General features: G+C 45.1%; 1 protein-coding gene across 1 annotated transcript in view; it reads left to right on the forward strand.

The window, feature by feature from the left end:
• Positions 1–13,522, forward strand: part of LOC129325605 (granulocyte-macrophage colony-stimulating factor receptor subunit alpha-like) — a 36,720-nt gene that overhangs the window by 17,190 nt on the left and 6,008 nt on the right. The window contains exons 5-7 of the mRNA XM_054973378.1: positions 3,923–4,034; positions 12,938–13,076; positions 13,168–13,346. Of these exons, the coding sequence (XP_054829353.1) occupies positions 3,923–4,034; positions 12,938–13,076; positions 13,168–13,346 (430 nt within the window). The remainder of the gene's footprint in view (positions 1–3,922; positions 4,035–12,937; positions 13,077–13,167; positions 13,347–13,522) is intronic.

Genomic DNA, 13,522 nt, shown 5'->3' on the forward strand with positions numbered 1-13,522 from the left:
GACATCTTGGCAGGGCCAGCACTTCCATTGAGGCAGAGTCAGCCCTCACCTCAGGCGCTGAACTGTGGAGGTGCCATGCCAGCCCCTCAACGACTGGTGTTCCCTACAGTGTGTGCGTTCCCGTGAACTTGCGCAGGAATTCTCCTCTCTTGGCCCAAGGCACATCGTCTGGAGTGCAGAAGGGCAGCCCTGACTTCCTGCTCAGCCAGCACCTGAGGAGCTTCAAGTTCAGCCCCATCAGTGGTGACATTTCTCTCTCTGCCCTTTCCCCCCTCCTCCGCTCTCTCTCTCTCTCTCTCTCTCTCTCTCTCTCTCTCAATTTAAGCCTTGGGCGAAGCTTCCGCGAGCAAGAGACACTCTAGCTGGCTGGGGAACAGCGCGCTCCCATCTGACCTTTTGTCCCCCTTGCTCCTTCCTTTGTTTCTTCCTCCCTCCCCACCCCCATGTACTAAAAGGAATGACAGGAAGATTGCCCATTGGAAATAATAGGAGAGGCTTGAAGGCCCATTGGAGATAATGGGAGCCAGGGATGCCAATTTAATTGCCTGGGCTCCATTGAAATGCATCACAACACAAAAAAAGTTGCAAAGAAAATATGGAATGGATTTTCCATAAAGGTCTCTGGGACCAGATGGAATACTCCGGGAGTGGAATGACAGCCCCCAGAGTGCAATGACAGTCCATAGCTATAGAGTTTGTGCTCTAGGAACAGAAGGACAGGTTTCAGAGTGGAATGACAGTCCTTGGAATAGGCTCAGTGCTCTGGGACTGGAAGGACAGCCCCCAAAGTGCTGTGCAATGACAGCCCCTGGGAGTAAAAGAAGCATTCTGGGACTGGAATGACAGGCACCAGACTGGAATGACAGACCCTGGAAGGAACAGAAGTGTTCTGGGACTGGAATGACAACTCCCAGAGTGCAATGACAGACCCTCAGAGCAGAATCTGTGCTCTGGGAAGGACAGGTTGCACAGTGGAATGACAGACCCTGGTAGTAGAGAAGCATTCTTGGAGTGGAATTACAGGCACCACAATGGAATGACAGCCCCTGGGAGTAGCAGAAGTGTTCTTGGACTGGAATGACAGCCGCAGAGTAGAACAACAGCCCCTAGGAATAGAACCTGTGCTCAGGGACTGGAATGACAGGATGAAGAGTGGAACGACTGCTCCTGGGAATAGGGTCAGGGCTCTGGGACTGGAATGACACCCCTGTCATTCCACACCCACTGCCATTCCAGTCCGAGTCCACTGATTCTTCTCCCAGGGACTGTCATTCCACTCTGGGGCCTGTGTTGATAGATCATAGAATCATAGAGTTGGAAGGGGCCATACAGACCATCTAGTCCAACCCCCTTCCCAGTGCAGGATCAGCCTAAAGCATCTCTGACAAGTATTCATCCAGCCTCTTCTTGAAAACTGCCAGTGAGGGGGAGCTCACCACCTCCCTAGGCAGCTGATTCCACTTTTGAACTACTCTGACCATGAAAAAGTTTTTCCTAATATCCAGCCGGTACCTTTGTGCATGTAATTTAAGCCCATTGCTTTGGGTCCTACCCTCTGCTGCCAACTGGGACAGCTCCTTGCCCTCCTCCAAATGACAGCCTTTCAAATGTTTAAAGAGAGCAATCATGTCCCCCCTCAACCGCCTCTTCTCCAAACTAAACATTCCCAAGGCCCTCAGCCTTTCCTCGTAGGGCTCAGTCTCCAGACCCCTGATCATCCTCGCCGCTCTCCTCTGCACCCTCTCGATTTTGTCCACATCCTTTTTGAAGTGAGGCCTCCAAGACGGGTAGCCGTGTTTGTCTGTAGCAGTAGAAAAAAGCAAGAGTCCAGTAGCACCTATAAGACTAACAAAATTTGTGGTAGGGTATGAGCTTTCATGAGCCACAGCTCACTTCTTCACTACTGGACTCTTGCTTTTTTGTGTTGTAATGCATTTCAATGGAGCTCATGCAAGTAAATTGTCATTCCTGGCTCCCTTTTTCTCCAATGGGCCTTCAAGCTTCTCCCATTATTTCCAGTGGGCAATCCTGTCATTCCTTTTAGTACATCCCTTTTCCTCTCCCTGGCTGGCATCAATTCTGCTTCTCACCTTTCCTCAGGTTTTTTGGGGGGCTGCTTTTGGTGGAAAGAGTGGCTGGTTGTGTGTGCACTGCCACAGAGGAAGGAGGAAGTGAGGTGAGACACACACAATTCCCTTTCAGTCCCTGTGCGACAGGTAGGAGCAAATCACTATTGTTGGGTTTAAAGTTGTTGTTTTAAATTCTATTACTTTCCTCCCCCTTCTCCCTTTCATTCTCCATCCTCCTTGCTATTCTCTGATCTCAATGCTGCTCCCTCTTCACTCCAGCAGAGCAGTGCCCTGCATTGCACCCCCTCTTTATCACCTTCCTTCTCTCATTCCCTAGTTTACATATATCACCCCACCTTCCCCCTCTCCCCCAGTAGTTTATTTCAATGTTTATACACCACATGCTTAGCTGTCAGCTGCCATTCACTTCAAACCCAAGGGGGGGGGAGAAGAATGAGTATGGAGGGTAGTTCCCGAAAGGGATCTCTGACAAAGGTGATAACTATTTTAAGGCTTGGAGGGTCAGAGAGAAAGAGAAGGCTTCAGCTCAGTCTCCTCCTTCCAAATCTCTCTCCTCCAAGCAGGCCCCCTGTAAGAGAAGCCCTCCTTCTACTGCCAAGAGTCTCTGGGTTCAGAGAGAGGTGGGAAGAAAGAGAGAGGGAAACTTTTTTATGCACACACACAAAAGGAGGTGTGCTGAAAACTTCAATGCAAGTCGCTGTTTCTGCTCACAAAATAGATTTTTGGCTCACAATAAGAAAAACAAAGACTGTTCTCACACTTATTTAAAAAATTAAAATTTAAAATTTAAATTAAGAAATAAAAATTAAATTAAAAATGTAAAAAGTTTCTAGTTTTGTGCTTTTCATTTCTCCTACATTTCTTCTGTTTTTTTAAATTGGCTAGCGGTGGGGGGACAAGTAGGTATCTCACCTCAGGCGCCAGAAACCCTGGCACCGGCCCTGCATCTTGGTTTGCCATAGAGATAAGGTCCATTTGTGCTCTTCAAGGCAGCTCAATTTCTAACAGCATTATCCGGGTCTTAGAAATAAAAGCTGTACACAACCATGCCACAATTCAGGTCCAGTTGATTATTCTTCTAACAAAAGAACCCAGAAAGAGAAATGAGATTATCCCTAACAGTGTGTTTTCCCTTTTGTATGGTTAGCTCTTCATCTGGTTGAGCAGGTACTTTTCTATGCCATCCTAAACAAAGTTACACCCTTAAAGTCCATTGGCATCAATAGACCCAATAGAAAAATGTAATTGTGTTTAGGACTGCAGCAACCAAATTCTATGAAAATACCACTGTACAGAAATCCCAGTCCTTCCCTAGCAGAGCAGATACTTTTACAGAATACCTGCAAAGGCAGCAACCAGAACAAATCATTAGTAAATCTTAAATGAATGCATGCACAAAATAAAAAATTGCTTGCCTGACAGACCACATTCAGCATGCACTGAAGTAAAGGATAAGGGGAGGGGGGTGATAACATATTTAGTAGCATGTTTGATATAGAAAGTTATATTTTGAGTCACAACTTCATGCTATTTGGCCAAATTGCATTTCTAATCCCAAGGTGCCACTTCTTTGTTGTAAATATTATCAGAAGGAGGGATTTTGCAGGAGGGAAACAGTGAGTAGGGGGAGGGATGCTTTTCCCTAAGAAGAGTTCCAGAAGCTTTTGAGAGACACAGATCTGGTAACCTGAGGGGGTCCAGAAGGTCCCAGAAGGAAAGCAGTGAGTACGAAGCAGCTTAAGCATTGCCCCCTCAAGTAACATAGCCACAGCATGCTGACATCTCTAAAACCCAACCCTAAATGTACTAAATAAAATTCTTCCTTTTTTCAGAAAAACAAGTGCCATTTTGAAAGTGTGCGGCTTCATAAAGGGGCAACATTCATAGCTAAAATGAAATATATGAATCAATCTCTTCAAGAAAGCATCTACTTTCCCCCTGAAGGTAATTCAGTAAGTCCTCAATCCTGGTGATCCTAAACCTTCCTTTAAAGTCTGTTTGAAGAGGAGAACAATGCAAGGTTGCTGAGTAACCTTGGGCCAATCATATGCTTTCAGTCTAACCTGCCTCATAGAGTTGTTATGAGAATAAAATGGAGGGGAGGGTAACAATGTCATCAGCTTTGAGACACCATTGAAGAGAAAGGTGGAATATAAATGAAGTAAATAAATAAAATTGATTGTGTTGTTCTATTTAATGATTTTGGAAGAGGTTCTGGGAAACAGAAATTAATGGATCAGTCTTACAGTTCTAAAGTTGGTGAAGTGGTTGAGAGGAATGGTTAAAAGAGAATATAGCTCATTTGAATGTTGAGGAAAGGCAGATCAAACCTCTGGTGTGCCTTTGCTGGCATCCTTCCTTGGAGTGTGAAGGGAGATGGAGGCTTTTGGTAGTCATGTGTTAAAACTTAAGACACCTGCTTGCTTATATTTTTGGTTTGTGGCCAATGCTTTGTGCAAAGGAACTTGCAGATGTGGGGTAGCCCCATATTTTGTACATTTTCCAAATGGCCTGCCACACACCAAAAAGTAGAGCACTACAAAATTGTGCAGCTGTGGGAAGTTGCAAGAGTAACACAGTTTGCTTATTTGTAATGATGCAGATGTCATACTTTAAGATAGCTGATAGTTCTTCCTAATGGCTGGCACTGGGTAGAGAATAAAAATCCTTGATAATCTTAATGAGATCTTAGAACATTTTTGCAAATACTTCGTATACTGCTATTCAGGTAGTATTTGGACAGGAGACAAAGCTGAAGTTGGTTCCCAGTTCCCAGTTCCTTATTCGCAGTTCCTAGTTCCTTATTCGCAAAGCCAAAGAAAAATATTATAAGAAAGTGAAAAGCTCTGCACCCCAAAATAAAGGTTGTAGGGGCACAAATCACACATATCCAGATTCAGCTGATTCAGCCCTCTAAGTAGACAAATACTGGGTCATCCTACAAAACCCAGTTCGTGAGTTAACAGCTTCAAAGTAGGGTGCTCCCAGAAATAATAAGCAGAAAGGGAGGCAGCTGCAATGGAAAAAAACAACTTTGGATCACCCCAAATTACACACCCCTGAACACCAGAGACTGTCCCCTACAAGAGGACATGTGCTGTCTCTGATCCAGTCTCTGGTTCTGGAGCTAAGGCCTCCTATTTGACATGTTCAGAACTAATACAAGGTTCTTGGAGGCAGGCTAAATTGGAGGCCTTAGGTCCAGAACCAGAGACTGGATCAGAACCAGCACATATTCTCTTATAGGGGACAGTCTCTGGAGTTCAGGGCTGAGTGATTTGGAGTGATCCAAAGATTGTTTTGGGGTGCAGAGGGCTTATATTTTTGTAGGGTTGCCAGCTCCAAGTTGGGAAATTCCTGGAGATCTAGGGGGGTGAAACCTGGGGAAACCTGGAGAAAGTGGGGTTTGGGGAGGGAAAGGACCTTGGCATGGTATAATTCCATAATGTCTACCCCCCCCCCAAAGTAGCCATTTTCTCCAGGTGAACTGATCTCTGTGGCCTGGAGATCAGTTGTAATCCCGGGAGATCTCCAGCCACTACCTGGAGGCTGGCAACCCTATATTTTCCACATTTCCTTATTCAAAGCAATGTCTAATACAAGGTTCTTGGAGGCAGGCTAAATATGAGGCCCTACCTCTGGAACCAGAGACTGAATAAGAACCAACACATGTCCGCTTGTAGGGGACAGTCTCTGGAGTTCAGGCCTGTGTGATTTGGAGTGATCCAAAGGTTGGTTTGGGGTGCAGAGGGCTTATATTTTCCCTATTTCCTTATTCAAAGCAATGTCTAATACAGAGTTCTTGGAGGCAGGCCAAATAAGAATCCTTACCTCCTGAACCAGAGGCTAGATCAGAACCAGCACATGTCCTCTTGTAGGGGACAGTCTCTAGAGTAGACGTGGGTACAAACCAAAAAAATTTAACAATTCCGCGGTTCGGTGCCGACGACGATCCCAAGGTCGTGAACCGCAATGAACATTTTCCATTGCCGAACCGGTTCGCGGTTCATGGGGTGCGGAACGGCCCCCATTGCACTTGGAGAGCCCATATTCCCGGAGAAGTGTTTTGCTGGCTCTCCTACAGCGATCACCCAAGTTTGGACAAGATTGCAAAAGGGATCTTGAAGTTATACCCTCTCCAATCCAAGGCCCACAGGAAACTCCCAGTCGATACAATTAGAGCCACTGATTGACGCTGACCTGGTGTACAGAAGGTGGGTGTTGATGGTGGCCGCCGGGCCTGGCGGGCATGGGGAGGCGGAGACGAGCCACCTCCCCTCAGGGGGCGGGGGGTCTGGCCACTCACCGGCTTCACACCCCCTTGTAGGAGACACATGTCCTCTTGTAGGAGACAGTCTCTAGAGTTCAGGGCTGTGTGATTTGGGGTGATCCAAAGATTGTTTTGGGGTGCAGAGGGCTTATATTTTCCCCACTTCTATTTTCAAAGCAATGTCTAATACAAGGTTCTTGGAGGCAGGCCAAATATGAGGCCTTAGTTCAGGAACCAGAGACTGGATCAGAGCTAGCACAGGTCCTTTTGTAGGAGACAGTCTCGGGAGTTCAGGGGTGTGTGAGTTGGGGTGATCCAATGATTGTTTTACGGTGCTGAGGACTTACATTTTCTCCAGTTCCTTTTCACATCAATGTCTAATACATGGTTCTGAGCATGCCAAATAGGAGGCCTTAGCTCCAGAACCAGAGACTGGATCAGAGCCAGCACATGTCCTCTTGTAGGGGAAAGTCTCTGGTGTTCAGGGCTGTGTGATTTGGGGTGATCCAAAGTTGTTTTTTTCCGCTGCAGCCGCCACCTTTCTGCTTATTGATTTGTTCTGGGAGCACCCTACTTTGAAGCTGTTAACTCACAAACTGGGTTTTGTAGGATGACCCAGTATTTGTCTACTTAGAGGGCTGAATCTGCTCAATTTGGAGGTGTGTGATATGTGCCCCTACATCCTTTATTTTGGGGTGCAGAGCTTTTCAGTTTGCCTATAATATTTTTCTTTGGTTTTACGAATAAGGAACTAGGAACTATGAATAAGGAATGGGGAACTGGGAACCAACTTCAGCTTCAGGGACAGGAGGGGAGTAATAGCTGTGGGTGTAGTGTAAAGTTCTTATCTCATCAAAACTCAGTCATCATGAGCATACAAACAGGGGTGCAATAACTCCAAGTAATTCCATTCATCACTGTTGATTAATACCAGTTCTATAAAGAATAAAACATCTTTGATTCATGGTTTACACTGCCATCCTAAATAGAGTTGCACCCTTTTAAGTGCATGGATGTAACTCTGCTTAGGATTTACTGTTACAGTGGCATCCTGTCCATGTAGTCACTAAATCCTGTTGAGTTCAATGGGACTTATTCCCTAGTAAATATGTGTAGTATTGCAACCTTAATTATGCACAGGAAGATAGACCTAGTTTGAATCAAAGAAATTTGGTTGGAAGAAGTAAATGGCCCAGTTTTAGACCAGCCTGTTCCCTCCAAAGGTGTGTTTTGGTCCTTCATGAATCTAATTTCTTTCACTGAATACCCAGTGCAGATAATAACCCCTTGACTGTATAATTAAATTAGTTTAGATGTAATTTATGGTCAAAGACCAACAAATTAAAACATACATAACAGAATAGTTATAGAAATGTATATCCAATCATTACATAAGGAACATTTTAAAAAATTGAATGTCGCAACTATAATATCAAATAATTAAGCAGTGTACCTCATTAGGCTCTGGCAGCTTGACTATGTGTTCTTGAGTCAGGTTCCAGGGGCAGGTTAAGAATTGTTGAATTACACCACCTAACTGTCCCATAGACTTCCTAGATAAGCTGATGAAGTAGTTTCGGACCTGTCCTTCAAGTCTCCAAATATATGTGTGTAGGCAGCAGTATCTGATCTGAGTCTCTCCTATATGAGACAGTTCAGAACATAATGGAAGTATCACCTAGTGAAAGCTCATGGTTGGACACCAGGCATGTAAAAGGGCACATGCTAGCTTTACTTTGCACCTGATGAGAAATTGCCCATCAGCATCGTCAAATCACTTTCTGCTTAAGGTACATTTAGATTTAGCCCTTCTTTTCTCCACAGAGGCAGCAGATGAATGTAAGTTGTATGCCATTGGAGACTGTGGGAACTGTACAGATTGCAGAATGCTCTGAACAATTGTTTAGGTGATCGCAGCAACAGTTGATGTTCTTGTCTGGCATAAGGGATCGACTGGTGCAACTGACAGAACTGCTTCCTGGCAGCCTCTTCCTCTAACTACAATGTCCCAGACCCATTTTTTACTGAGGATGCAGAAGACATGAAATGGAATGGGTGATAACTAGAGGTGGGCACGATCCCAAAAAAATTACCGATCAAGCTGATCGGGGATCGGCGCCGGCGACGACCCCAAATCACCGATCCACACTGGTCATCTCCCCTTTCTGATCCGTGGATCAGGGAGGTCAAAGCGGAGGGGCGCCCCGCTGTTCCCAGCTATGTGGGAAGGTGGGTGGTGGCAGCAACCGCCGGGTCCGGCAGGCACGGGGAGGGGACGTTCACACACACACACACACACACACACACACACACACACACACACACACACACACACACACACACACACACACACTTAGAGCAGAGGAGGGGGGAGTTTTTAACCCAGCGACAAGCTGCCTCCCCTCAGGGAGAGGATGTTCACACACACACTTAGAAGAGAGGGGGGGGAGTTTTTAACCTGTCCCTGCCTCTCCAAATATAGAGAGAGAGACACCCCATCAACATGTTTCAGCCAGCTTTTAAAAAAAAGCAGGGACAGAATCCTCCATTCCTCCCCACCCGATTTTAAAAGCAAGCAGCCAGTCTTCCAAAAGCATATTTTAAACACACACACAGAGCCGTGAATGAGGTTTTCCCACAAAATACAGTGTTTTAAAAGCAGGTTAAAAACAGAGAGCGACAGACAGAAAAACAGCCATTCCTCCTACAAAGCCCCGTTTTTTTAAAAAGCAATAAACGTTTGGAGTGCCCGTGGCTACAGAACACCCCCTTCCCCCTCCCTCCCCTGGCTGTCTTCCAACTAGTGAGTGCATTGCTGCTCCATGGTTGGAAGGAAGCCCTGCTGATCAAGGCAAGCTGGGCTTCCATTCGGGTTTCCAGGGTCAGGCATTCCCCTGGCTCCATTGCCAGGGGAATAGATTATTGGCGCCAGAGTGACTGGATCTCCGATCAGATACCAATCGCCCCAATCAAGCCCCGATTAAGCCCCCCCCCCCCGAACTCTGGATCGGTCACCGTGGACGGCACCGATCCACTGGGTCCCAATTGCGCGAACACCATTATTGTGGGTATTTTTCTATCGTAATGCCGATCGTGCCCATCTCTAGTGATAACTCATGGAAAAATTGGGTCAATTATCTGTGTTCTTTGAACAGATGTCAGAAGAACAGAGTCTAATAGAGGTGACAAGTGATTAATATTCTACAGTTAATTGACAAACTGAAAATTGACCGAGTTAAGAGCCTAGGTTTTTTTCCTGGACCTACATCACGTTTTTGAAAAGCCAGTTGAAATTACTATAGTCAGAAGTGCTACACAGGCTCTCCTCTGCAATAGACAAGTCTGATCTTACTATACTGATCTGTGCTTTAACTTTCAGACTTGACTATTGAAAACTTCAAATGGAGCAGAATAATAACAAGAGTATGCTTACATACTGCCTTTCTGGACCCATTAGTGCCCACTCCCCACAATACAGCTGGGAGCTGGGACTGAGAGGATTGGTTTACCCAAGGCCACCTGCATAATGCAACTGCCCACCTTTTCATCTGGTACTCATCAGCAGAACAATATTCAACAGGTTTTGCATTGGCTGCGCTGGTTATCAATTTGCTCCTAAGTTTAATTCAAGGTGCTGGTCCTTCACAGTCCTCCTGAAAGGCCACGTGGTTGGGCTTAAAGGTGCTCCTGAACCCGAATCTTGCTTTCTCTATATGACTTCACATGCTGGAGCTGGTGTAGCATAGTAGTTAAGTAGCTGGGCTGCGATGCAGCACTTCACTGGTTTGAATCTCACTACTGCCATGAACTTACCAGGTGGCCTTGAGTAAGCTACTCCTCCCAGCCCCAGTTCCACAGCTGTATTGTGGGAATAATAATAATAATAACTGTTCAGCACCCTGGGTGGGTGCACTGCTAATCTGTCCAGAAGAGCAGTATAAAAATGAACTGTTGTTATTATTTGGCCAAAATTCCATAGTAGTGGTGTTCTGCATTTGTCAACAGAAGGGACTTTATCTAGAGCTTCTTGTCTTCCGTCGCCTGTCCTCTGGATCTGGCTTCCAGAAGCAGTAAGGAAAGCTGGTTTACTCAGAAAATACAAAATACCCTGTGACCTTTTCTCCCAACTGAGTTATGGGGTGATTTGTAAATTACTTTATATCTTGTTGACATTTTATTTTAATACATTGGTTGGTTGCTTTATTTATGTTTGCACAACACTTTGGAAGTAGGGATGTTGGTATAAAATTTCCTTAAAACTTTAATAGCATCAGTTGATTTCCTTTCAGCTCTGTCATGACCATTAACAGTTAAAGATGAAGAAGCCCAATAGGTCCTGGTCTAGAATGTTGCAGTTTTCAACCTGAAATTTATCTTAGCGTCTTTTTCCACAGCACAAATATTCCAGTCATTTGTTTTACTATTCTGGCAAATGTTCACAATGGGACAGAATTAATGATGGTCCTGTATACAATCAGATATGCCTCTAGTGGAGCAGTTCAGAACTACAGTAGCTATCATCAGATGCAGCATACCGGCTCTAAGCAATGTATGGCAAAAACTGTGTATTATAGGAGCATATTCTGCTCCCTCCTATAAAGGCAGTTACATTGGGAAAATGTAAAGTATCTGATATCTGGCAACATTTGAGATTACACTTACCTATAAGGCAGGCACCTCCAATAGTTAAGTTAGGATGTCATTCTGGCTCTGGTAGACGCAAGCCACATTGCACAGTGCTATGGATAAACATTTATGTGACTTACAGTGCAATCCTTAGCACAGTTAAACTCTTCTAAACCCACTGACATCAGTGGACATAGATATATCTCTGTTTAGGACTGCAATGTGAGCTACATGTTAGCTCTGTGACCCACCATATTGTTCCATCATCCCTCCTGGCCTTAAAAACAGCAGGTGTATTGTAAATCAATAACATGGTTGCCAGACCACATATTTTTTTCCTTAGGCATTTGGTTAAGAGGAAAAACTGAAAGTAACATAACAGGAGTTTTCTTATTGGCAGGGCTTAATTTATACTAGGGTTCAGTCCTGATATCGCTCTTCAATGCAAGGCCTCAACCCCCTGAACACATAAGAACAAAGTTCTCCAAAGCAGGGCAGTATGCATTTTCCTCACCAATGAATAACTGCAAGAGAAATCCTCACATATCAAGAGATGAAGATTTCCAAACCAGGGCATGTTTTTTTTTTGACAGGCTAAGTGCCAGTAACTCCCTTTTCCTATAGTTTAAGAACTAGATGAACTCAGTGTCAGGTTCTACCACAGGCTGTATGCCGGCACACCTGACTTCGACTCTGGAAAGCTGTCAGGCATGGTGCAGGGCCTTGCTCCATGGAAGAAGGGGGGTATATCTCACCCTTGCTAACTATCAACCCACTCGCAGGCCTGCTCAACCTGGCTGACTCCCGGCTGCTTCCTCCTGCCTCCAGCTTCCCAAAGCCTTCGCCCTCCTCTCCTCGCTTGTTGTTCTTTCCCTTTCTTTTCTCTCTTCCTCCTTCCATCTCTCTCCTAAATAACTGACTGTCCTCCTTCTCCCACATCCTGCTCCTAACTCATCACCCCACCTTGTGGGAGAACTTCCCTTATATCCCTTTTCCCATCCTCGGCTCCACCTGCCAACCACGTCCCCCCAGCCCTCTAGCCAGGGCTCTGGCTGTCTTAGGCAGCCACACCTGTGGTTGCTTTGCTGGCTGCTCTGAGCAACCACACCTGCGCCCCCTTTGCTTGCTGCCAGACCTTCTCTGCTAATTGCCCCAGGAGCCCCACCTGTGGCTGCTTGTCTCCCAGTCTCACCTGGCTCTGGCTAATCCCTTCTAGCCTGCCTGCAGGTTAGGCCGTAGCCCTGTGGTGCCTTGCCTGCCTTCCCTCTACTGCTCATAAGGTTGCTGGCTAGTTTGCTGCTGGCTGCCTGTCCCTGCTTCCTGTGCCTTCTCCCTCTGGTCTGGTCCCCTCCTGGTTGTTCTTACTTTCCCTGCCTGGGATCCTAGCCTTTCATTGGAGAGTGGGGCTAGCTGGCTTCCACTTGCCCCTTCTAACCTTCTGAGGCTTGGGCATTTCTTTCCCTCCCTCGGGTGCTGGCAGGTTCAGGCCCTGGGTGTCTGGGCAGCTGTCTCCCGGCTGGGCAGCAAGTCCGGAGGCTGCGCCTCAGACCCTGGACACTCAGCACAGAGAAAGATTATTTGAGATGGCAGAACAAATTGCCTTTGAAAATTACATTACAACTCTTTCCAGATTTGATATTCTTGTTATATCTCTTGCTTCTTTCCCCAATTTGTCTCAAGTGTTGACATTTTGTTCAGGATTTCTTAATCTCATTTGAAAGCATAGTCCTTGCATAATTTAAGATTCAGTTTCAAAAGGTAGCAATTTAAGGTTCAATCTCAAAAGGAATGACTGTATTCCTGAAATTTTCTGGGTGGTTTTGGCCCTCTCTTAGGAAACTTGTATCAACATAGGTGCATGCATATAGGGCATAATGTGCATATAAAATACGCTTATCACATCAAGAGCGTTATAGAAATGTATGTAATATTAACTTCTATTTCTTTCCAGAAATGGATGGAACAGCAGCTGAAAATTTCTCTTGTGTACTTTCCAATGTTTCTTTTCTAAGCTGCACTTGGAATGCTGGCAGAAATGCTCCAGAAGATGTACAGTATTTTCTTTACCAGAAATACAGTAAGAACCATGGGTAAATAACTTTCATTGGTTTGCTTGAGAAAATCAGTTTAAAATATGCTATTCCTCCTTGGTTGTTAAAGGAAATACTTTGGCATACACAGGGAACAAAAGACAGAGTGTCCACATTACATAAAGAATGCCTTTGGAAGACATATTGCATGCCACATTCCAAAAATATCTATAGATCAAGTTAACAACATTTACTACTTCAAAGTGAATGGCTCAAGCAACAAATCACAGATTCGGTATTATGATGAACGTCTCACACTATGCAGCCATGGTAAGAAATAAAACACCGTATAGTAGGTATATGGGGAAAAAGTAAGATGTAATAACATTATGTGTATGTATGTTAACCATCCAATAAAAATTTATTTAAAAAAAGAAAAGAAAAAGAAATAAAAGGCGAGGGTGTTTTTGTTTTTAAGTGTAGTAGAAATCTTAAAGTGCCCAAGG

The sequence above is a fragment of the Eublepharis macularius genome, chromosome 3 (genome assembly GCF_028583425.1).
Source record: "Eublepharis macularius isolate TG4126 chromosome 3, MPM_Emac_v1.0, whole genome shotgun sequence".
Taxonomy (NCBI): domain Eukaryota; kingdom Metazoa; phylum Chordata; class Lepidosauria; order Squamata; family Eublepharidae; genus Eublepharis; species Eublepharis macularius.